The sequence below is a fragment of the Channa argus genome, chromosome 1 (assembly GCF_033026475.1).
Source record: "Channa argus isolate prfri chromosome 1, Channa argus male v1.0, whole genome shotgun sequence".
In the NCBI taxonomy this organism is placed as follows: Eukaryota; Metazoa; Chordata; class Actinopteri; order Anabantiformes; family Channidae; genus Channa; species Channa argus.
The window spans coordinates 3,433,448-3,459,868 of NC_090197.1; the positions used below are offsets into that span (position 1 = coordinate 3,433,448).

At 43.3% G+C, this 26,421-nt stretch overlaps 1 protein-coding gene across 5 annotated transcripts in view; it reads right to left on the reverse strand.

Annotated features, from left to right (window-relative positions):
* Positions 1–25,780, reverse strand: part of LOC137129823 (protein MTSS 1-like) — a 44,806-nt gene extending 19,026 nt beyond the window's left edge. The window contains exons 1-3 of one of the 5 annotated variants that reach the window (XM_067509186.1): positions 25,122–25,780; positions 20,002–20,063; positions 15,066–15,139 (exon numbers count right to left, since the gene is read on the reverse strand). In XM_067509186.1, the coding sequence (XP_067365287.1) occupies positions 15,066–15,139; positions 20,002–20,063; positions 25,122–25,193 (208 nt within the window). In that variant the 5' untranslated portion in view covers positions 25,194–25,780. Of the gene's footprint in view, positions 1–15,065; positions 15,140–20,001; positions 20,065–23,585; positions 23,591–25,121 lie in introns of those variants that run through there. The other 4 variants (XM_067509358.1, XM_067509446.1, XM_067509539.1 and 1 more) reach the window with 4 other exon arrangements.
* Positions 25,781–26,421: the final 641 nt, after the last annotated feature.

The window sequence follows — 26,421 nt, forward strand, 5'->3', positions numbered from 1 at the left end:
CACGACACGGGAAAGTCAGGATCAGGATCAACAACAAATCCAGAAAAAAGTGATGAGAATAAAAAGTTTATGCCGAAAATGGTGTAAAATCTCAGTTTGCCATCTTCATCAGCTGAAGGCCTTTACATCAAAGTGTACATTCATATACTAAACTAAAAGGGAATCTGACTCCATATAAACACAAAACACTAAATGGGAGTTTGGACAATTCATTGAGTGTCAGTCTGCAGCCTGCATTAGTTGTTGGTCTGTGCTGTGGACATGTGTTGTTCAACACAGAACAATTAAAAACAGATCAGATGCAGCAGTGAAGCCCTCTGACGTTAGCCAACCACTGCAAATGTGTGACATGTTAGAACATGTGCAGAACATTTTCTAATCTCTATCAAGCGTTTGGGAATAAAAGATCCTTCCACCCAGTGGACTGACGTGTTTTTAAGCCATTTGTGGGGCATTTTTGGAGGCCTTTAGTACAAACAAGCAAGCTAATCCAGCCACCAGGGTGCATGTGGGCGAAGACAATTGATTGTTAGTGTCTTTATGAAGAGTTTAAGTTGTCTTTTAATCCCTGTGTGAAATTAAAAAAAAAACAAAAAAAAACTGACTTCTTCTCATTTATTGTAACAGCTGTGAATATTCTATAACGTGAAAGCTGCATCTCTTACTTTTTGCGTACATGAACCATCTCACCACCGCACAGTGTTTGACATCACTGTTCTGTCCTTTGCAGTCTAATAAGCTTTAATCACGTGCTCCTTCTGTCCAAAGTCCCCTTCCCTGATAGGATTTTATCTTCTCGTATGTGAAATAACACCCCATTGCAGCCTGTTGCATTGTTTTACACAAATCTGAACAGGACCTAGTATCCTTGCTCCAGGACACCACGTTGGTTTCCATGACGATGCTGCTCCTTCACACCTTGGTTAAAAGCACAGATTTTGAAACTCAGTAAAACTGGGCCCTCAGACAGAAAGTCGTGCCCTCTTACATGTTTCTGTAAGCAGCTGCAAGGCTTTTATGACTTATAGCTCAGACAGCAAACACCGTCAGGAAGGGACAAACGTCCAGCGAGGCAGCAAGTAGAACTCTGACTGAACGTAACCTTAACTTTAAAGCTTGCACTGACTATCCAGACAGATCTTTCCAAGTCAATGACCTCGCCGTCTCTGCAACCAGCCGAGCTTCACGCTGAACAGTGGGTGACCTGGAATCTTAGACTGGAATCTAAACCAGTCTCCTTCCATCCGACTGGGATATGAACTCAGCCATCATCCCCACAGGAGCAGTGGTGGAGACGGACAGAAGAACCGGAGCAGCTGAAGACACACACACACACACAGGCTCGGCAGTAAATCACTGTCCCATAGTGTGAGACTATATTTCTTGTCTTGTTGCTACAGGGAAAAGGCGAGCAAAGAGCTATTTTTGAGAACTGGAGCATGAAGGAGGAAGAGAGCGGACGACGACGAAGAGGATGGAAACAAGGGTTGAAATGTCAGAGGAGAAGAAGAAGAAGAGACAGTAAGACCAAAGCATGGATGGAATTACAACATTTATCCTTTAGTTAAGTTTCAGTGCAGTTTAGTTGTGTAAATCCAGCAGGTTTCACTACTAACACTAACGCACACACTAACTATAAGATCACAGATGGAACATTACATCCACTAATTATGAAGGATTCACTGTTTGCATTTTTACAGGTTTGTCTGTAACAAACTAAAACTTAGTTTCTTAAATATTTACAATTACTACGTTATAATTTCAAGTGCCTTCAACTCATCAGAAAGAAAAAAAACATAACAAAAAAACACCACCTGCTTTGTGCTGGTTTCTTATGCTGGATTCATCCATATACATGATGCAATAAGATAAAAATCTTTAAAATATTCTTCAAGAACATAAAATGGGATTTCAAACAATCAAACAAACAAAAAACCACAGTAGGGTATCAAGTAAAAGAAAGGGGTCCATGGAGGGTTTTCGGTAAATAAAATTACAAAATGATTAAAAGGAGAAACTTTCCACAAACTGACACATGATCAAAGTTTCAGGACCAACTTTCTAGTCACTGTGAGCTGAGGCTGTTTGAACAGTTGCCTGGTTGTTGCATCAGTCAGCATCTTTCTCCCTTTCTCATTATAGCCAAGGTCACTTTACCACTTCAGTCCATCTCAGGTGTCAACAAGCAGCCGAAGTGTGGCTGCCGTCAGTCTCTTTAATGCCGAGGCACGAAATACCAACTTACAGCTTTTTAGCAGCATGTCAAAGAGGTCACGCTGAGCTCAGCTGGATGAAGGAGACGGAGAAATGAAAGAAGCCGATGCACAGAAACAGATGTCATCATTCATGCCGATTCAAAATACACAGAATCTTTCATCAGATCCAAAGCAGCAGCTTCTGTGAGAGTCGGAGCGGCAGCATCTACTTGATTTTAATTTTAAAAAGAGGACGGAAACATACGTTTGTGCACCAAAACCTAAAGAAGCATCCAGCTGCTGTGAAGTGTGTGAAGTGAATAGAAACTAACTACTGCAGCGCGAAACCTGCTGGATCTTCACATTAAAGTCTCCCACTATTATAAATAAGGACTGTGATGGTCATTTTCATTGCACTGAAACGTTAAAAGCAATAAGACAAACTCTGATTGTTTATTTCAGAGTAGATACAGTAGAAATCGAATATGAACACTACAGGTTCCACTTAGTGTCCAACTGGGTCACCGTACCCTACAAGAGTCCCGTCAGAGGAGTAAACTGGATCCCTCTCAGCTTTTCGGGGAGGGCGTATAGTCCACACACATATACCACACACACTGCAGTAGGGGGAGTGGTCCTCAGATGCCTGGGGGAGTGGATGCTGCAAGCTTTGGATGCTTTTTGCAGGAATGTGTGTGTGAAGAGAGGAGGGGGTTACAGAGTCTTCAAATAGACCTCCCAGGATTATCTCCCCTCTCTGACTATGTCCTGTATCAGTTTCCTTTCTCCCTCCCAGCGTCTCTCTCTCTCTCTCTCTGCTGGTGTGGACCATCAGACTGGTTTCAGCAGGCAGATTCCACTCACTGTCATCCTGGGGGAGGGGCAGGGTTGTAACGGACAGTGATACCTGTCAATCATCAAGGGTGAGACAGCTGCAGTCCTGTGTGCTCACTGAGCCGCTGCAGTAAAACCACAGGAGACAAACAGAGCACAGAAACCTGAAATTTTCTGAAGGACATCACCAACCAAGGATCATCATTATCATCTCATGAGCGTAAACAGGGGGAGGGGTCTGGTCTGGTTAAAAAGAAGTCGAGTTTACATATACACAACTGTCCAGAGTCCAAGTGGACGCTTCTGCCAGATGAAAGAATGTCCTCCAGGTTTTGCTGAGATACAACAGTGAGGAGAATGACCTCTGACCATCCTCAAGCCAAAGTCCAAGAAATTCCCAACACACGGCTCTTAAACACTGATGCAAAACGATCTTTACCGACTCGTTTCTCAATTGTCTAATAGAAAAACTGGGGAAAAAAAGTGCCACATATTGGGCAGAAACAGACAAATATTCCAGTTCTAATGACATAAAGTTACAGTAAAGTCCCAAAAAGAAAGAACATAATGTGCTGGACGTATTTTACAGAAAGCTGCACAAATAAACTCTCTCCCGTTTCCTTGGACCTGTAAATCCTGCAGCAGCAGCAGCTTCATCAGCTCCTGAGGAGCTCGGGCTGAATATTTGAATGGAGATGAAGCGTTCAGCTCCTTCTCCCCCTCTGGCAGCTGAGAAAACAGCTCCATCCACCACATCCATCAGGCCTTTCACACACACACACTTTGTGAAACAAGTGGAAACACGCTCCCGTCCACAGAGACACAAGACCCTGCTCATATCAGACGCTCTTTAATCCCAGACAATTTGAAACAACCTGTGACGCTATCGTCTGCAGCCCTGACACATTTCAGCCAACACACACACTCTTTGAAGTGCCACTAAAACAAAGTAAAGCGAGCCTTTGATTTGTTTGACCCGAGCCGCTGCTGGCGCCCCACAGCGAAACCAGAGCTCTTATTTCAGTGCTAATGTGTAGCGTGACAGCGCTGGCAGCCTGGCGGTGCACACCCACAGAGCTGGGCCTGTGTCTGAATGCTAAAAGCCTGTGTCGCTGCAGAGTCTGACCCGGCTGCTCAGGTTGCTGCATTCACATGCAGCCTGAAAACCAAGACACGCCCTGCACTGCAAATAACAACGGACCCTTCACCAGTCACCTGCCAGTCAAGTGAGGCTCTGCTGTGCTGCTACATTTTCCAACATTTTAACTGGCTTCATATCTTAAAGTTTTAAACATTTAACTCCACCTGCTTCATTCTGAGATCTTAGATCAGGTAATGCACTAATAAACCAATGAGGTCTGAACAACCAGAGGCTGCTGGTCCAGTCAGGGAGCAGCCTTTGGTTCCTACTGGGACGTCTTAGTGCTGATACCAGTATCAGGCATCTGGCTCGATCCTGCATTTGTGAACTTATACATATACAGTAACTAGAACGTTACCTGAAGTTCCCTTTGGTTCTTTTACCTGCATACTCCTGTGTAGACTCTACAGTCCATGTTGTCCTTGCTTGTCCATCAGCTCCCCCACCTTTTTCTTTCTTGTCAGCAAAGTTGCTCGGTTTATTAAACACTGGTCAGCGTCACATTTGTTTTGGCAGAAGGAACGCGTGAGAATTTCTGGTCTTGCAGGATAACTGCACTGGACTGATGAGGCTCTTACCGTCCAGCAACTCATTCCAGAAGGAAAACAGCTTAGTACTTGTATCAGTACTTGGTTCCAGCAAGTACTCAAATGTAAGTATATCAGTCGGGGAAAAAGTGGTATCAGAACATCCCTATCCCAGAGAGATGTCACATTAGTCAACCACAGGGCATTTTCCACCAAAAGAGAGTTTCCACAGGACCAGGAACTTTTTGTGGAACTTACAAATACAGGAACTTTTGGTGTTTCCACTGAAGGAACCAGGGTCCAAATATTGTTCTAGCTCATTGATCTTCCCTGATAAAAGCAGCGTCTTCTGTCCTGACTGGTCAGGAGCTCACCGCTCCACACTTGCTGCTTTCTTCAAACCTGCCTGAACAAAGGGGTTTGTTTTGTTGTGTTTGCTACAATAAAGCAGGAACTACCGTGGAGATTAGAGCTGCAGAATGTAGAGAGGGAGCAGAAAATGTGTTTGATACTCAATTAATTCCTGAGGCTTTGCTGCAGTCCTAGAAACCCTTTGGTGGAAATGCTCCTGTAGACAAGTGTGTCACTTAGTAAGATTCAAGATCCTAATCAAAGCAGAGCCTGGATTCTGTCACCTGTGGACTAGAAGCCACGTTAAGAGCAAACATAAAGGAGGTAGAATTTCAAACTGACAAAATGCTAAATGTCTCAATAATGGGAGACATCATTGTGTCCCTACCAATGCAGCTCATCCCAGCTCTGCGCTGGGAAAAACTGGTTTCCAGTTCAATGCATCTACAACTGGAATGAGATGCAGCAGAGATTTAAGTTACAGACATGTTTTCCTTTGGAAAATTACTTGAGTGACAGCTTGTTGACAGTAATCAGCACAAAAGACATTTTCCATGTGGAAAGAACAAAAAAGGAAGAGATTCAAACTGAGATAATAACAGTGTGCAGTAAAAGTAGGTGAAGTGTGTCTTTGTAGCTCTTCATCTCCAAACACACAAAAAAAAAAAAAATCCAATGTTATTACAGAGTTAGTGGTGGTCGGCTATTAAAGGAGCCGTAATATATTCTGAAAACCCTATTTCTCTCTCTCACAAACACACACACAACCCTTTTATGTGTTTGTGTTCAAGGTGTGAAGTCTTTATTTGAAAGTTGAGACTAAAGTTAGAGTTCTGTGACTTTTCCTGTCGATATAAGACCATGAAGAACCATCAAAAGGTGTTTTAAGATGCTGGGCAGATAAAAATAAATGAAAAGAAAAAGCAGGTGTGTGTCCCTTCATGAACCTGAGTGTGTGTTTGTTGTGAACTGTGTGGGAGGTCTGTGTCGACCGTAGTGATGTTTGCCAATGTATTCAGGTGTGAGTGTCTGTGTGTGTGTGTGTGTGTGTCTGTGTGTGTGTGTGTCTGTGTGTGTGTCTTCGCTAGCCAAAGCCTGTTCAGGCAGATCTCTCTTCTGTGATTGGCCGTCATCTGTTAAACTAGACACACTTTTGTCCTCCCACACAGGGAAACACACCACTTCTCTTTACACACACACACACACACACACACGGTCTTCTACCTTTATATCTATGCCAGCAAGCAAATCATCAGCTCTCACATGTGAATTATCATCAGCACATCATTCCCCTGGTTTGCCGTATGGGAACCTCCTCACCTTCCCCTAAATGTGATCTGCTTTAATGAGCATGTGGGTGAGGCTGTGTGTGTGAGGCTGTGTGTGTGTGTGTGTGTGTGTGTGTGTGTGTGTTGCCAGGTTTCTGTTATTAAAGCTGTCTTAGCACTGACTGATGATTCAGAAGAAAGTCTACTTTCAAACAAAAGTTCAGCCTTGACAGGAAGCTTTGAGAAGATATTATTAAAAACAACATTACACTGTTCAGGACCCTCTAAACCAGGGGTGGAGAACTCCAGTCCTCAAGGACTACACCTGCACACCTTCATCTCCAGCTTCTGATTGACAGTGTGTAGCCCTGGTATACGTTAATACAGGTAAATGTCTTGAACTCTCTCTTTGTCTTGGCTCCGTTCAGACTGAAATTGCATTTTTCTTCCCCTAAACTGAAGCTTTTACAAATCAACCTGCAGAGGGTGCAAATCTAAACCTGAGACCACAGCTCGACATTATAGAAAATGATGGCAAGCAAGTAAAAACAGGTGTTGTCGTCTGGACAGACAAATAAAACTAGAGATTGAGTTCAGATGCAGATGAAATGAAATTATTTGAAACAGCCTCACAGTTAATCTCCTGCCTGATACTGAAGCTGTGAATTATTTAACAGCCATTCAACCTTTACAATGGCCCTGACCTCCTGCTGCTAAAGCTCCACCGCCCTGACCACCACCACTCTGTTGGGGGACAGCAGAGTCTCTTACAGCTGGGTGTCCTCTGATCTTTTGCAGTTTTGTTTTTCGTCGGTGATGCAGAGGCGTCGAAATAAAATCAATCATCTGTTTCATGACAAAAACTCTGCAACTGTTTAACAACAATGAGTCAAACTCATGTCTCCTTCCTCATGTTTCTTCACAGAGGCTCGCTCACAGTCCAAGTCCAGACCTGCAGAAGCTTAATTATTCTTTCTGATGCTCCCCTGGACTGATGGGGCCTCGTGACTCATTAGGAGCAGTGTGTGCAGGAGATAGAAAGAACACACACACACACACACACACACACACAGCCTCACCCGCTGAGCACCCCTGCCTAATAACTCAAACACACCCTCTGGCTGACTCACACAGAGTATATCTCCCTGTGGATGTGCCCAGTTCATCAGATTAGTCAAAAGATTATAAATCAGAAATTAGGGATGTCCTGATAGCACTTTTTGTCAGACTGAGTACAAGTGCCTATATTCTTATACACAGTACTTGCTGATACAAAGTACAAATGCAACTACTAAACTGTTTTGCTCAATCCATTACAATTCAACAATCCTGAGATCACAGAAAGTCTCGGCTGGTGTTTAAAAAAATGGAGTAGCTTTCACTGAAAAAAAAGGACTAACGAAGCACAGATTAGGGTGAGATCCTGGATGGAGAAGCGTGAACAACGTGGACTGTAGAGACCACACAGGAATATGCAGGTAAAACTACTTTGAAAAACAAAGAACTTCATTTTAAAAATATTCCAGAGAAACATGAGTACGTATACATATTCCCACCTCATAGCACATTATCCTACACAGGTTAACGGACTTTTACAAGTACACAAAGGCAGGATCAGGCCCAAAGCCCGATGTTGGCATCAGCATCAGGACATGTTGGTGACTGCAGAGTAATTTTGTACATTTTAAACAGTCTTATACAATTAGACAAATGTTGTCCCGATTTACAAAGTATAACAATACATAAATATAAATATGAAAGTGCAAATTACTGATCACGTCTTAACACGAATAAATGTGAACCAACTGCAACTCTCAAAAATCTGCGCTCAACACTGAAAGTAGATGCAGCAAAACAGGCCCCGTTCAGGCACTGCTCCAAACATGATGCCGAACATGGTTTTCACCAGACAGTGAAGGAAAACAGTTCTCTTCTCTGATGGATTATCTTTCCCCAAACGTTCTTTCCTTCCGTGGCTGTTAAATATCACCATGCATTTTTTTCAAATACACGTACAGTAGCTTAAGAATCAGGCTTGTTTGTGGGATCTGTGTGGATAAAGAGGCCTACCAAACCCTGCTCACTGCTAAGAGTGGGGAAACAAAAAGTTAAATGTGTATCTTGCAGCTTCTAAATGACTTAACAATCCTGATCCAGGTAACTAACCCTGCACTTGGCACAGCAAGTTAACAAGCAGCCGTCCTCATCTTGCATCATCTCTGATGCTCAAATGCACAGTTTAAAACCAAGCCTCCCTCTCCCTGGACAGTACTCTGACTGGGTGCTTGCTTCACATAAACTGAAGTAAACGGACAAGCATGAGCACCATTTTGTTCTCCGTTATGACCCCTCATGATCCAGTTTCGGCTTGTCCCTTCATGGGTCGCCATAGCGAAACGCGTTCCACATTGATTTGGCATGAGTTTTTACCCCGGATGCCCTTTGTGCCACAACCCCACAACCAAGGTGGTCCTTGGTGGCTAGCTGGGGCCACACCTGATGGGGTGGGATTCGATCATGCAGCCTTCTGCCCTCTACCCATCTCATGGTCATCCTGATGCTCTACACCTTGAGCCACATGTAGAGATTATCTAGAGAAAAAATAAAGTCCTCTCGTTTAGTCTGGAACTCCCCTCCCTGAAGACATTGAGGATTGAGTTACAGGACTTCAGTTTGGTCTCCAAGTCTATGTGCACAAGCAGAAACAGGAAAATCCATCCCAGCTGGAGCCTCATTAGCCATAACCACAAGTTTCACTGCTCTTAAACTGGAGGATAGAATTTCTTCTCCCTGCAACACCAAAACCTCCTCATTAAAAGGTGTAGATTTATGCACAAAGATATGGGAAATTTTACTGATGATATTGCGATAATATTAAGATCAACAGTATGAACATACTTTGAGCGAGATGATGAAGTGAAGACCAGGATGGGAAACGCGGAGATGCGACCTGCAGCAAAAGGTTCACAGCCGGACCTGAACCTGGAACACTGCAGTTCTGGGGAACATGCTCCAAAATCTGCAGAATTCTCACTTCATTTGCCTCCATGCTATATTTTTTAAGCCGTGACCCTGTGAGCTGTCAAAGTGAACAGTGCATCTGGTTCATGTCCTCGTCTACGATGGATTTAGGACGGCTTTACATCACAGTCTCCAGAAAAAAAAAGCCTTTTACTTAATCGTTCTCAGGATCCTGCACCAAAAATAAATAAATAAATAAATAAAATAATGGACTTGCATCATGGAAACATTTCCTTGTAGCCAACTTTGTCAGAGCTGCTGGAAGTTGTCAGGATGAGCTGTCACATTGTCCATGTTCAGTCCACTCACCCACAGCAAATAAAGGGACAAAAACTCTTAAATCAAACAGAGTTCGAGCTTTCTCAAGTGGATTTCTCTAAAGCCTCTGAATATCTCTTGGAAGCTGGGACGTGTCGGTGCCTGTGTTTGTGAACGTCTGACCTCGGCAGAGTACGATATTTGAGAGTCTTGAAAGTCGACTGCTGAGATGAAAAGTTTGGAGCCGGAACAGAAGAACAGGGAGTTTGGTTTTACGGTAACTTCATCCTCCTGACGTCATCCTACTGTGTGGTAACGATTCTGTGATGTCTGCGGATTAAATTCTGATCCTGCTGCATCTTTATTTATTTTGGTGCTTTTAGTGCTGATCTCAGCAAACTATTAAATTAAATTAAATCACTCAAGTTTCAGATTTGTACCCCTGGAGCTTTTTCTTCCCACTGGTGGAAAATGACTGATGGCAGGTTGGTTCAAATTTCTCTTTGCAGATTCAGGCTGAGCTGTTGTGTTTGGGGTAACACCTCACCTCATCTCATCTCACAGGTCTGTCGTTTCCTGATAAGGTTTCTCAAAAACCACTGTGAAATAAAATAAACACAATGTCCAATTGGCATTTTTTCACTACGTCACCTCAGGACGCAGAGAAGACTAATGCATCCATCAGCAGCTAACGTTGCAGTTTGATGAAAAATGAACCTGTTCACATTCAGATGCTTTCAGAAGGGACAGCACCATGAGTTCAAACCCAACTGTGTTTTCAGCATTAATGATTCCATCGATTCAGGTAGTGTCACCAACACCACAGGCAGAAAAGCAGCGTGAAACCATGTCAGACCCTCCGCCGGGTTTCACAGAGCTAAATGTTCCAAACTTTGATTCATTACTTGATAGCTCACTTTCCCACTGATCTTCACGCCAGTGTTTAGCAGCCTTTCCAAGTGTGGCCTTTTCTCCCTGTTCCCTTTCTCAAAAACTGGTTTCTTGGATACCCTCCGTCCACAAAGACCATTTCTGAACAGACTGTGGAAAAGATCAACTTGGCAACCAGATGCTGAACCAGGTCCCTGCTAGACTTCTTCTGGTCTCTTGAAGCAGAAACTCTTTAACAGGTGTTCCACTCCTTACGTTTGTGTTTTTTAATACGGTGAACATATTTGCCATATTATCTAGTTATAATATGATGGAGATACCGTGAAATAATTATCGTTTGGTCATCACGGGATGTGAATGACCATGTTGTGAATTGTGTCATCCAAGACTTTTGCACAAAACATCAACATTTCGCAAGTGAAGTAAATTAATTAAGAATCTGCTGATTTTATTTCCAATTATTTCACAGCAGTTTTTCCAAGTGTCAATTTGTTATTTTCAGAAAAAAATATGCAATATTTATTAATTGAGTTTATTTGTATGACGTACATGTTGTAAAGTTGTGGTGCTTGTTATCCCACAGGGGTGGATCGGATGTTTGACCTGACACAAATGAAGCGCACCAACAGAACAGAGCAGTGCTACTTACCGCAACTATCTCACTTATTAAAGGTTTCTTGTGGAGCACAATCATCTGCTGTTTTCTACCATTTGCACTGACTAGAGTTGGTCAGGACAGACATTTACTGGTTTATCTATACAGCAATAAACACACAAACTACCTTTACATTAAAAAAAATAAAAGGGTCAATGTATTTTTGTATGAATTTGGTTTCACCTCTATCTGACCTTGGAGAAAATCTGCAAAGTCTGTGGATGCTGCATATATGGCATCACTGACCTGTGATGTCATTAAATGACAAGCTGCCAAAAGGAAGCCATCTGTGAGCCACACACACACACACACACACACACACACACACACACACACACACACGCACACACACGCACACACGCACACACACGCACACACGGGTTACAGCTCGCAGGCTTCCTCATTCTCCGTGAGACAGGTGAGATTTTACCTGTTGTGTTTGCAGCAATAAAATGTTTTCTGCCATTTTCTGTCCAACAGACACTGGATTTAACAGTAGTTTTGCTTTTACAAACTCCTGTGGTTGGTCTGCCCTCATCAATTATCTGAAAATGGCTCTGAGCAGATAGATGGTGGAAAAACTTTATTCATGGCCAACTGTTCCAACTTATTGGAAATAATCTTCCAGATGTTGGATGAAGTTAAGTCCAAAACAACAAAATGGAAACAGATAGAAAAGACTTTCATTATTGGTGCATTGGCAGAATGTGTTTGGTAGTACATGAAATCCTACCACAGTAAACAGACCTTACTGACTCCTCCTTCCACCTGCACTCCTACCCAGTTTCCAGGTGCGGACATATCGCAGAGCCCCCCTCTAAAGCAGCCCCCTGCTTGCTAACACGTTGCTATGGTAACCTCGCTCCAACACACAACACCAGAGTCAGGTAGAGAGAAGCGGACGCCTGCTGTGTCTTATTTCCATAGTGTGTGTGTGTGGCAAATATGATAAGATGGTGATGCTTCACTTCAGACACAACATTTGCATCAGTTCAAACTGTCAACGCATGAAAGTGGAAACTGCCTGTGGCAGCAGAGCTGAAATAACAAAAGACGATGGTGTAAAATCCGTCCTGATGACACAAAATTTGATGGACTGGTCGACCTAGCAAATCATGGCCAGGCTCAGTCGGCAGGGACGATCATCAAGTGTCTGCTGTGCAAAGTTTGCAGTCCTTAGACGAAGTGTCTGTCAGTCGTTCTCACAAAGATTATTATAAACATGTATTATATTCACGATGGGAATCTATGACTTATGACATCATAACTAATGCAGGACCACAGTCAAATTCATACATTCATTAATACAATGATGATTATGAGCAAAAGCTTTTGACACATTAATGACCAACACACCCGTTTTTAGATCTACAGCAGAACAGTAGATCCTAGAATAATGTCACTAAATAAAAATGGGAGAGGCTGCTTCTGATGGACGACGAAGACGACAGACAGAACAGCATCAGAACAGCAGGGAGAGGTTCTGATGCTGCAGCGATTTCCATCTTGTTGCTATGAGCACCAGCAGCAGCCGGACATGGCAGCCAACAGCCTCCCTCCCTCCCCCATCCCTCTCCATCCCCATCTGCCCTCCTCTTCCTCCTTTCTCCTCATTTAACATCCATTCATCTCATGCACATAATCATCTCTGTGTTGTAGTTTTCTGTAAATTCCCATTTTGGCCTACATTTTCAGACATTTTCCTCCATTTTTTCCTATTCTTCTCTGCAGCCTCCACTGTCACTGTGCTAACACAATGTGCAGCGCTGACACTGAGCAGCGATTGGTCTGTTCTATTCAATAAATTACACTTCATCAGAAGGGACTCAAGCTCATTCAGCCTGGAGACAGTCAGACACATAGTTTGCAAACTTTAACCACAGATCTGTCTTATCCATCTGTCTGTAATGGTCTTTAGGGTCATTACAGGGCTCAACAAGGCTCGTTCTCCTTTTAAGTCTGTCAACTCGCATGTAGTAATAGTCAACCAGTGATTTTCTCTCTTTCTCTAAAGACGTTTTAAAAGACCTGCAGAGGTAAAACACTGCTATTTAAAAAGGAACACATTAGATAAGCAGATACTGTATTTTCTGCTCATCTTACAACTCTTCACGGTTCTTTCTGATCCCCTGGGAGCACTCTGAGCCTCAGCTAACAGTCACCACTCTTTACCACAGCTGGAATCTGTCTCTTGGGGGCTTCCTGTGGAGTTCTAGATCTCCACTAACCGTTTATTTCTTGTGCACACACAGATAACCTGCTGTTATGTCACACGAAGTTGTGCCAATGATGCCAATAGCAACGTGCCAGCAAAGACTGAAGAGGACACCGAGAACAGACACACACACACACACACACACACAGAGCTGATTGTGATGAGTAATTAAAAAGAATAAGAAGCACAAATCTGATGCAAAAATAAAAATTAAATAAATCTGACTTTGTAGACTCATGAAACTGCAGCATCAGGATCAAATTTCTAGGTAAAAATGGGATTCACACAAAAATAGGTGAAGTTTCTCCAGAGTTATGGGCAAACACCATAATAACTACTTGGTAAATTTACCAACAACTAAATATCAAGGATTTTAAATCAGTGTAAAAGTAATAAAATATATTTCCAATCCAGATATTTGATCTGCAACATTTCAGACTTTAATATCTACTGCATGAAAGTAACAAGAGGCAAAAATTGCTGTTGCTCTAAAAGACAAAAAGGTATAAGCAACATAATACCTGCAGCAGGTATAATGTGTGGTTTTGTGGGTCTGAGGAGGAAGTCTGGCGTGGTGGGGTGTGGCTCCACAGACCTGTAATTGTCCCAACAGTTGCTGAGAGAAACCAATAATTCTGCACACTGCTCCAGGTGTACACACACACACACACACACACACACACACACACACACACACACACACACACACACACAATTACAGAGCGTCTGTGACCCAGAGCCCTAGAATCATCCCGACAGTGACGGATTGTTTCCTCGGCTACTGTTGTCATTATGACAACTCCCAGCGACAGGAAGCTGGCCTACATCCAGCACTGTGGACAACATACACACACACACACACACCACTGTTTTGCTATGAGGTTCAAAACAGTGCGGAGTTGCCATGAAAAACCACGAAGGTCACCACACAACCAAACCAAGCAGGCGCCCGTTGAGACTTCCTGCTTCATTTAATCAATGCAGGAAACGAGCTCTGCTGATACTGCAGCTCAGCGATGGACAAGGCAGCCGTCTCTGATCGGGTGTCAATAAAGGAAGAGTATAAATCAATGGAAAATGTGCTAAAGACACTGTCAATGAGGATCACAAGCATGTCCAAGCACTGTATGAAACCTTCCAGGGTGAAGAGGCGACTTCATCGTGTGGACTGTGTAAATAAAGATTTTAATATTTCTGCAAGTTTAATGATGGATAAATAGGCTCATACTGCCCCCATATTGGTACAAGATAGAAGCAGAATCCATGGGGGGGGAAACCATGGATGTATCTGATCGGCTTAGTTTTAAATGTCTCCAGCCTCCAAGTCTTAGAATCCACTCAGGACATTTCTACTGAGTTAATATTAATGTTGCATGAAAAATGTCTTATTACCGGATTATCATTTTCACTGATGCGTCAGCATGAAGAGTCGATAAGATTTTATTTTTCTTTATCGTGTTTTATATTGTAAAATTCAGTGTAAAGTACTATTAAATGGAAAAATACTTCTAAATTGTCCTGAGGTGCAGTATCAGGGTCAGTGTGTGTGTAAATACTGATACATTCAATGTCAAATAGACAAATCGCAGCATCTCTTCTGTTTTTGACATCAGCAGCAAAACGGAAAGATTTACACATTATAAACAGCTGTTCGAGCACACAAACAGACAAACACACACACACACACACGCACACAAACACTGTCCTACCTCGGCTGTTGGTTGCCAGGTCAGCCACCTTCTGAAAGGCGTCCAGGAAGGCTGCAACTGCCACAACCGTCGTCCTGGAAGAAACAACACAGGAAGGTTTGGTTCACGGAGCGGCAGCCTGTGAAGTGCTACTTAAAAGTTAAGGTTAATATTTTGTACATTTTGGACTAAAGTTATGAAAATTATACTTATTGGTGCACTTTCTGGGTCTTGATAAGACACGTCCTGATAGCACAAGTGAGTTCAAGTACTTTTACATTTGAGTACTTGCCGATAGCAAGTACAAGTACTGACACATGTACTAAAGTGTTTTGCTCCAAGAATGAGTTGCTGAACAGTAAAATCCTGCAAGAACACAAATTAACTTCTGCCAAAAACAAATATGTTGGCAACTGGGGTTTAATAAACAGAGCAACTTTTATTGATAAAAAGATTAAGAAAGCACAGATTTACGGTGAGATCCTGGAGAAGCGTGGACAACATGGACTGTAGAGTCCACACAAGAATATGAAGGTAAAATAACTTTGGAAAAGGAAGAGAAGCTCAGGTAACGTTCTACTTACTGTATACTTTAAACCCTCGATGCAGAAGCTGCAACACACAGCCTCTGCAATACATCTTTCATCCTGCCTGGATAGTTTCTGCCCTGCTTGTCCCTCAGCTTCTAATCCATGGCTCACAGACTGGGTCCGTGAACAACGCACGGTGTCAGCAGGGCAAAGACTGAATACTACCAGCACAAACTCAGCAACACCACGGACACTAGAAAGCTGATCTCCGCTTTTAAATCGCGCATCGACCTTGCTGGCTTCTTTGCTAACATTTCAAACAGTTGCACCCAAACTAAGCCATTACACAAATCATCACACACATTACAACAGGCACTTTTGAGACCTCAAGCAGGCCCAGATTACCGTACTGCTTAAGAAGCCTTCTCTTGATCCCTCTGTTTTAGAATTACATATTTGTCTCTCTTTTTCGAAGACCTACTCAGACTCTTTCTCCCAGAACATTCTCGATGTCCGTCTGCCTTCTAGAGCGGTCTGTTACCCTGGCACTCCAATACAGGAGTCCAGTTCAGCCCTCACATTAAAGTGCTAATTACTAGCCTGCCTGTTGTTGGACAGAACAGGTTTGTGTTTAGGCTGAGGTGAATGATTTCATCCAGCTATTCACTACCTTCATCCCAATGTTTCCCCTGCTGCCTCTTCACTAGCACCTGCATAGGCCTGAAACTACAGATACTAATGGAGTCACACTGGTTAACAGTAGCTTCCTTCTTATTGTAACAGTTGTTGTGGTTGCTGGAAAATATTTAAGCTGCAGGTAAACTTTTACTGCTTAGGAGATAGTATGTCAGGGTCTAGGCTAAACCGACTAGGGACTATCTTAGCTATCATTCTACTCAACCTCCTTGGTGACTGAAGAATAGGGCTGGTTAAGGAGTGTAAAAATCAAAAGTGTTGATTTTATTTTTTATTTTTATTTTTATTTTTTTAAATGGTTGTTGAAAGACTCTGGTTGTATCTTGATCCCATCATCTGTTTCCCTCCTCCGTGGTGGAGTCTCAACTCCAGGCCCGATGGCCTAGCTACCTATGGCAGATGTCTCTCCTAGTTAGGCGGATCCTGGATGTCTCGTGTCGGTCTCGTGCACTCCTGGTTGTATCAAACATCTTGATGCAGACTGACAGTGTCCCCATGCAGTTGAAGGACGCATGTCCAAGTAGCTAAATCCCAGGGTTTCTATAACCTTTTCCCTGCATTAGGTAACACTTACTTTACACCTTCACAATCCCAATATGCACTTCCACCCTGTGATCTTTGTCAGCATACAGACACAGCTTTACAGATGGCGTGATCAGCTCGTGGCGTAGGGTCGATACCTACGCACCTTTAACTTTACCCAATCCTATCATCATTAGATCACGTCTCCCCATACACTGTTCATCAACCACAGATTTGTTGGTTACTATGATCCCGTCATTTATTTTTTTTGTCAAGGTCGTTCCCCTTTTCTCTGTCTGTGTCTTGACGGCCTCCTCGTTCCTTCATCATTACAGCATTAAACACGTACAGTTCATTAGGCCAAAGTCAAGATTACACATAACATTTCAAATCTTTAATTCTCTTGATATTTGATACATTCAAATATTTCTTTAATGATTAATCTTACTCATAGATTTTCATTTAATCAATATGTCAAAATCAACTTCCATCTCCTCATACGTTCAGATCCACAGTGTTTCTTCCTTGCATCCTGGTTCTTTTTCTCTTTTGGTTTTAGAGACGCACAGCTGATGTAGTCAATCCATTCTGACCCATTAGTTATAGAACAGGCTTGTCATGGTTCTCGTTTTTTCCTAAGTTGTCTTTTCCTCTGAGAGACGTTATGCTGGAAAGGAATTAAACCACACTTCTGTTTTGAGGCCTATAGGTTTTCTCAGGTACCATCGACGTCCGTTATTTTCAGACATCTGGGGTCATCATTGACGACCAACTGAGCTTTACGGATCACATCTCCTCGGTCTCTGCCCTCTACAACATCAGAAAGATCAGACCCTACCTCACAGAATATACAACCTTACTCATTGTACAGGCACTGGTCGCATCTGGTCTTGATTACTGCACCACTCTGTTATTGGGGTTACCGGTATGCTCAATCAAGCCCTTGCAGACGGTCCAAAACGCAGCAGAACGCAATATTATTAACCAGTCATAAAGGAATGCTGTCACACCACTCTTCAGATGTCTACAAAGCCTTGTCTCTTGCCTACAGGGTGGTCGACTCAACAGCTTCTGCTTACCTCAACCCACTCATTTAGGTCCACAATCAGTGCCGTCCACTGCGTTGTGCCAATGAACGATGCCTGGTGGTCCCAGCACCGCACAGAGGACACCAAGCAGAACTTTTCAGCTCTGCAATTCCAGTGGAACGCTCCGACAGTGGAACGGGCTACCAAACTCTGCACACTCAGCAAACTCACTCCCAATATGAGAACAGAACTCTCCCGCATCTTCCTTCCTTTCTGCTCGTTCTTCATCTCATGAAATGTGAACACTTTTCTAATAGGACTTCGCTTTGATGTTTTCTTTGACTTAGATTATTGCTGCCTAGTACTTCACTTGTAAGTGGCTTTGGTTAAAAGCTGCTAAATGACTCAAAGTTAATGTAAATTATATAACCCTCCTTTTTGCAGACTATAAACTTAAAATATTCTTGAGAAATGACTGTTAGTAACTGGATCTTAACACTTTAGCACAACATAGTTTGAGTTCAGCTTTATTTTTGTCTTCATCCATTATTTGTCACCAACATTTTTCTAGCTCCTTCTACCTGTACTACTTCGAAGCAAGCACAGAAAGGCAGGATCGGGCCTTTGTGAATGTTCTGGTTAAGTGTGAAAATGTGGACACTGTTTAACGTCTAATCACCTTCTTGATGCACCGACCGATCACCCAACATGAGATTATTTTGCTTAACAATTGTGAGCCGGATATTTCTTTCCATCAAAAAGAACCACATGATAACCTTAATTTACAGCTCCAATCACTCAAAGAACGTTTTGCCCTTAGCCCAACCACGATTTCAAAAAGAATTTAAAATGTATAAAAACATTCGTAATTTATCAAAACATCTGCATAAAATAAAAATGCACAGATGGACGGCACCGGCTGTGGCTCTGACTGAGGTGAGGGGAGCTTCTCAAATATGTTGGATGCAAAAACCATCTTCTTTAATCACCTGATCATGTTTTTGACTTGTGGGCAATAAAAGACAAGTTAAACGTGAGCTGACGTTAGCTTAACAAAAGCATAACGTGTCCTTTAGTAAACTTTCATTTGTAACTTTGGCCTGAGCTCAGAAAGAACACAGATGTTCCGCAACACAACAGCAGCTTCACACTGATTGAAAACAATTAAAAAAAAGAGGCTTCAGGCGCAAAAAGATGTCTGATCGGTTTTCTAGTGAAATAAGGTTTCAGGACATGATCTTAAGCTAATGGACTATAACATCACACAGACACACAGTGCATAGGAGGAACGATGCTCTGACTTCTGGCGACCTCTGGTCCAAAGCAGCAGCCTCCAGAGATTCTGCTCCATCACACTGATAATGACTTTAGGGTGGCTTCATTAATCTCTGCCAACCACAGAGGGTTAATTGGGTTCAACGTGTGTGTGTGTGTGTGTGTGCGCGCGCGCGTATAATGCCAGGAAGAAGTGTCACTGTAAGTGTGTATGCATTTCCCACAATGCATTGTGCTTTAAGTGTTTGCAGTTTGCACATGCACCCGCTCACCTGTGTGTAAATAACCTTCAGTTGTGTGCGTGTGTGTGTGTAGAGGACAGATCAGGAGGAGTGATGCACTGCTGAAGCTGAGGACACATCACCAATCACGTAAAGACGGACTGAACCCAGAGCGTCACACACTTTATCATAACATATGTTAATCTGTATCATGTAAACGTCCTTGGCTTGTTTTCTGACACTGGGACTCACAGCCAGTGCCTTTACCTGGTTTTCACCTAGCTGTGTCCTACATCACAGGAAATTTGCATTAGCACTTGTATCAGGCGGCTTCTTGAATCTATGGAGCTCTGCAAATCCAGCTCTCATTCACAACAAGCAGCTGCTGTTTGTGACCCAGGTTCTTAATTCTGTATGTGACAACAGCTCATTACACGTGCTGATATAAATAAAAACTGTGCGCTTGTGGAACTACGGTGGCGAGGAGGGAATAACAGAACTAATTGAAAATAAACACGGCATAAATTATCTGCAAACAAGTGTGGAAGTGATGGAAAAAAATAAAATTACATATCGTGAGCCTGTTTTAATTAACATGGTGCTCAAACGGCAGCTTTCGTTGTGTAGTCTTATTTTGCTGGTGTGTGTGTGTGTGTGTGTGTGTGTGTGTGTGTGTGTGTGTTACCTGAGCTGTGACTGGAGTTTGCTGGCCTTGCTGATGAAGTCGTCCCAGATGGGGTAGCTGCCCTGAACACGAAGGAGAAGAAACGTTAGTCGATTAAATTACAACAAAATATTCTCATTTATAGCAACAACACACACACAAAACCTATGATACGCTAAGCTATGATTTTATTTTATGGAGGCTTGTGTTGCTGTATCAAAGTGTATTCATCATGGTGAACTGGGTCAGAACTGGAGCTGTGTCAGGTCAGTGTGTCACTGGAAGCAGTGAGGCTCAGAGACACACACACACACACACACACACACACACACACACACACACCACACATTATTAGTCTTTCTAACAAAGTGTAGGTCTCTCCACATTACTTATATGCTGCACACACTGACTATAAACTAGCTGAACAAATCCCCCCCAAACTGGGTTTAGCTCCTCAGGTAAAACAACTGAGGCACCAGACAGATCGATCAATATCTCTGATGCATACATGCTCCACAGACCCACCCCAGCCTGTCACAGGGAGGCCAAACATGTTCAGAGAGCAGGCTGCATGGAGGGATGCCACTTCAGCCAAAACACATTAAAAACTGGGGTACGCTTTAAACGCTCCCTGGTGTTTTCAAAGAGGGTGGACGCTTTTCTTCTTACTGCTGAAGCAACAGATCTGCAGTTTCTGTACAGTCGTCGAGACGAGGGACTGTTTACTAACGTTTTCAACATCCAGCAATTAAACCACCTACAGTTAATTTAGAGTCACTAACTACTACACACAGCCTGGATTCTAACACAAGTACATGTACACGAGCAGCAGCACTAATCACAGAACCCTGCTGCCCTGTATTTTGCATCCTTAGTCTTGATCTGCAAGGTAACCAACCCTATCCTGAACCTTTCTCTCTGCTGTGCGTTACCGTGGTTATTCCTCTGTCACAGTGCAGCCGGGCCTGGGTGTGTTCCGTCTGCTTGTGTTAGAGCGATGCCCAGCGTCATCGCCTGGCTGTCGTTACCATGGTAACAGCACTGCTACTGGTGCAGCAGCATACGAGGGGCTTCAGAGAGAAGGAGATGTAAAGAAGGGGAGGGTCACACGTGGACGCATCCTGACCCAAACAGGTCTTATGCATGTCATACGTTTGCCTTTCTCTAAAGCACACACCTCTATTTTTCTTCATGCACTCTCGTTTTATCTTCTTGCTCTTTATTCATTATTAATCATATCCTCTAAGGGTGTGTGTGTGTGTGTGTGTGTGTGTGTGTGTGTGTACACTTCTAAATACAACCCTCTCTCTACATCAAACACACACACACACACACCGAGGGGAGGGCAGGGCCTTCGCATCTATCAGTCAGCGAGGACATAAATTGTCACCGTGGCAACGACCAGAGGCAGCAGCAGCACCAGCCGCCTCTTGGTCCTTCAGGAATCCACTGCTCTGTTTGCTCGGCCCTGCGAACCACCGCACAGGCTTTAATCAGAGAAATCCGTTTGTCTGATTCCTCCCAGCTCAGCATTAACAGGTTCCCAGTTGGACTCAAACTGAGGATGTTCTGACACTGCGCATCGTGAAACCTCTGAGCCAACCGAATAAATGCCAGTGTACAGGTTTCAGGGAGACAAAGAAGTGGGTGGGTTCAGCTAAAAGGAGACATTGGGCCTAATGTCAGTACAGTGGCACAATATGGCAAGTGTTGAAATCAGTCCCAGCATAAGGGAATCATTAAAAAAAAAAAATGCACTTCCTGTCTGTCCAGAAACTAGATGAGCTGACAGATGCCACTCTCCTCTTTGTAAATGTGTAAAAACTGGAAACAGTCTGGTTCTGTCAAGAGGTAAGAAGATCCTGTCTTTGGGCTAAGTGAAGCTAATGTAAGATGCACTCGTGTATGTGTGTATAGTGTGTTAAAGCATTTAAATGTATATTGCCAAATCAGATTGCAGTGGAAAATGTTCTAAATGGAGGGAAATCATAATATAATTAACATAATAGTCCATTGAGCTACTATGATGCGTGAAGATCCACTTTAAGGCAGCTGTAAAGGAAGAGGATGACAGTTTATTACCTATAAATGATTTCATTCCACTCCAAATAAGTATTGTAAAACAAAAAGTGACAGCATCTGACATTCGAGGAACCCAGCAGAGGATCTGAACTCTTACAAAAAGAAAAAGTCCAACTGGCATCAGGTAATAAACCCTTGTCAAAGACAGAGAGTCAGTGGCAACAAACAAAGTGGCCCATTTGGCCGAGGTGCTGCTCCGTCTGGGATGTTTCCATGGCGATATTGATTCATCAGTTCTCACTAGCCAAAAAGAGAGCAGGACTGTTTTAGCTGAGAGGTCAAGTCAGACCTCAGCCCAGTCCAAGACGATTAAAAATGCTGCAGCGGGCTCATCGCCACGCTGATCCAAATCCATGGCAGCTACAGAACAGCTCCAGCTCAGAGTCAAATGGAGGAGAAAGCTCAGCGTAAAGAGGATGAGACGGATCCTCCTCCAGGGAAAATAAAACATGCAGATCGGTTCCACTTAAACGGATCAACACTAATGTGTCTGCTTTAACAGAACCAGCACAAAGACGAACAGCGCGTTCATTCACCACATGTGCACACAGGAAAAAACCCAACATGCAACCTGCAGAGAGGAGACGCATATTCTCAGATAAAGAGAAGCTACAAATGAACTGAAAACAGGCCGCAATGCTCAACGCGCTCTGGATTTAACCAGAACGAGGGCAGGAGGTCAGTCTGATAGGAGCAGAGAGGCTCCAACATCATCTTTATGTTTAGTACTTTGTTAAAGATGTAAACCCTTTAATAACTATTGTACCTCATGCTGCTGCAACAAATGCTAGTTGTCCCTGATGTGGCAGATCACATTTACACATTCAAAGTTTTACTCCGCAGCAAACTGTCAGTTTCTTACAGTAGCTCAAAGCGCTGCAGGTAACAGGTTTTCCTCTCCAATAAACGTCTCTGTGGTTGAGTTAAGATGCTCACGGCACTCGGGGTAATATTAGAGGAAATTTATTTTTGGCTTCACAGAAATGTTTTTATTGATCTTTAAACAAAACCTAAAGTTATCAATTCAAAAAGCAGGTTAACTTCCTACAAGAACAAAATTTGCAATTTAGCTGCATGCACATTTTTTTTTATTTGTTTAAGTAAACAGTGTTGCTTAACCTCGACATTAACCGGAGTAAATTAATTCAGTTTTATATGTGACGAAGAGCTACAGTTTCTTTAAAGTACGACATAATGTAAAGATTTTACACGGACACACTAATAAAAACGAAAAATATAACGGTTCCTAATTTCAACACTGGGACAAATTAAAAGAAACTACAAGAAAAGATGTTTAGTTGGACACTAGTTTGGGTCACTAACAGGAACATCCTGTGCTGTCCACAAGCCTGAACCCAAAGTGCACAGAAACATTAAATATAATTAAACATTATGACTTTTAAAGTCAGCACGCAGCAGACCAACACCACACTCTGTCCCGGTTTTGGCTTCTTAATGGGATCATCCACAATGGAAACAAAGATTTACAGGTTCAAACACGTTCCTGCAGTGGAAAAGACTGTTTCATGTCTCCAACAGCACAAAATAGCACGTTTTAACTTTATCAATCAACCAGTGGTTGGGAGGTTTCCATAATTACACAGAAAGATTAGAGGCGGATGATCGGTCTCCGCCCACACACCATGTTAGTGGCTGAGTATAACGTCAGGGGGATGCTTGCAGTTTTAAAAGAGTGAAAGAGAAGAAACAAGAAGGGGGAGGAGAATGAGAAATTAGCAGGAAGGATGGAAAGCACAGGAGAAGGGAAGGAGAAAGGGAGGAAATGAAAAGGAAGGAGAACAGAAGAAGATTCAGTGAGAAAATGAGAATGAGGAGAAAATGGGAGGTGGGAAGATGTAGAAGAAAAGGTTCTCCAGCTGCGAGGAGGCGGGGCTGAGCTGTCACTCATTCAGATTTTCTATCTGCAGCTCAAACAACCTGAGCTGCACAGGAGGAGCAGGTACAGCCTCCTTACTACTGTTAGCCTGTTAGCCACGTTAGCTCCTGAGGTGTATGTTTTCATCAATGCCCACAGTTTCCTCCCATCCCTCCTGAGTTTAGACGCTTTCTGTGAGAAGGAGGAGGTTGTGGCAGCGTTCTTCCCTCGGTCCCTCGGTCCCTCCTCCACCTGTCAGAAACCACCTGTCTGTAGTCAGGTCACCGTGGAAACAGGTGTGCGACTCCACACACACACACACACACAAACACACGTCAACCAGTACCTAAACCTTCACAATCTTTTGTCCCCAAAGAGCAGATCAATCCTGACAGAGAAACAGTTATAAGGCACAAAGGCTCCAGTTCATCAAACAGCTTGTGGGTCACAGAGTTCCTAGTTTAAGGATCTGATCTTCAAAATGTACCTTTGTGTTGATGTTTGTGAGATTTAATGCAGCCGCTAATGATAAACTAACGAAACCTAAAAAAATTAAGGAAAACAGAGACAATTATAATATGAGATAAACCATCTTTGTTGTGCCTGTCACACAAATACCAAATATTGTCAGGAAAGTCTCCAATCCTCCTGAAGCTGGAACCAATCATATTTAATATGTTGTTTCTTTTTTTTTTGGTTTTAAAAAAAACAAAAAGGACAAATGTGATTATGACAACAGCTACCGATTCAATAATTGGCAATTACTGCAGTTTTCTTTATCAATTATTGAGAGAGAAGCGTTGGGTTTGTTGTCTGAGCTTCATCTGCCGAGTAGGACAAAGTCCTTTCTGACTGAAAACTGATTATTGGAAACAAGGCAAGTGCGAAAATCCCCATCAGTCCACCTGCCTTTTAACAGGGTCCTCGCTGACATATCAGCCTGTAGCAGTGTGTGTCACGAGGATCAAGCTGAAGGGGGCTTTGGGTTTTATTTTGGGGGAAGAAAAAAGATCAAACAACGGCTCCACAGCCTGAACCCCCAACCCCCTCCCGTTTTCTTCCCTACTGAATAATTTGCACATTATTGGACAGGCGCAACAGAAACCTGCAGGATCGGACGCACGGGTCCCGGGTCGGTATTTCATGTGTGTATCACTGCCGAAATAAGAAGACTCGGTGTTACCTTCATGTCTCCTATGACGGTCTGGAAAAGCCCCCCCAGCGCGCTGCACTCCCTCTCCATCACGGTCTCCATCTTCAGCGGTGCGAACGGAACCCGCAGACCGTCTCAGTCCATCCACGAAGCGACAGGAAACGGATGAATCAAAGGTGAGAGAGGCTCGGGGCTGGTACGACACGCTCACGCTGGCGCTGCGGGGTTTCCCCGGCGGGTGGAGAGCGGAACGCGGACAGGAGCGGCAGCGGAGACGGTGCTCAGTTCGCACCCCATGTCTGCCGGAGGAGACGCATGTTGGAGCCGAGAGAGAGCAGAGGCGGCGGAGAGGAGCTTTCAGCAGCGACCTGCTCCTGCTGCTGGACTCCGACTGAAGGACGAGGAGCGGGAGCGCGCCTGGAGGGCCGAGGACGCGCGAAAGCACGGCCCCGCCTTCAGCTAAGGACGCGTTTCGTTAACGGAAACGGACGCGTGGGAAAGTCCAATAAAGGCGCGGACACTGGGACATCCACGACTGTTAAAGTGAAAAAAAAAACCAACAAGACATCAACGAATGTCCCACTGCAGTCAGGAGCTGGGAGACACCAAGTCACGTTGTCTTCCCCCACTAAGATGGTATGTTCCGGCTTCTGATTGACTGAACGCACCTGATCCAGGTGGTGGTCAGCAGTGGGCGGTGCAGGGTTTGCTGGAAAACCAGCTGAACGAGGGTCAAAGGGACCAGGACTGAGAGCGGCTTCTTTAGAGGATCACTTCTCACTGTGACCAGCTGCTTTACAGACCACATGTTTGTGCACACAGAGAAAATAAATGCAGACTTTATATAATCAGACAAAGTGTGTAGATGAGTTTTTACAGTTACTGCAGTTTTTTTTTAATGTGCTTCACAGCACAGTGGTCATATTGGTGTATTATTTATCATAATCCGTGACAGTAAACTGCTCATCTGAGAGATGTGGGAGGAAACTGAGTCCAGTTTTCTCTGCAGTGAACTTCTCTGCCAGTTTCCTGACTGACTTTAACCGTTAATAAAGCTTCTTCTTCCCTCCGACATAAATGGTTTTGTGTTCAAATATTAGTTTATTATGACATTGTGCTTGATATTTGCTGCCTAAAAATCTTTTATTCGTGATATTATAAACATCTCTGTCACAATTTGACCAAAACTTGTGACGGATGAAAGTTTATTTCACATGACAAAGTAGAAGTACTAGTTGATATATGTACAGTTTTAAAATGAAAAAGTTTAAAAATGTAAAAGAAAAAGTCTGATTTCATTATATTCAGACAGCAGCATCATCCACAGTTC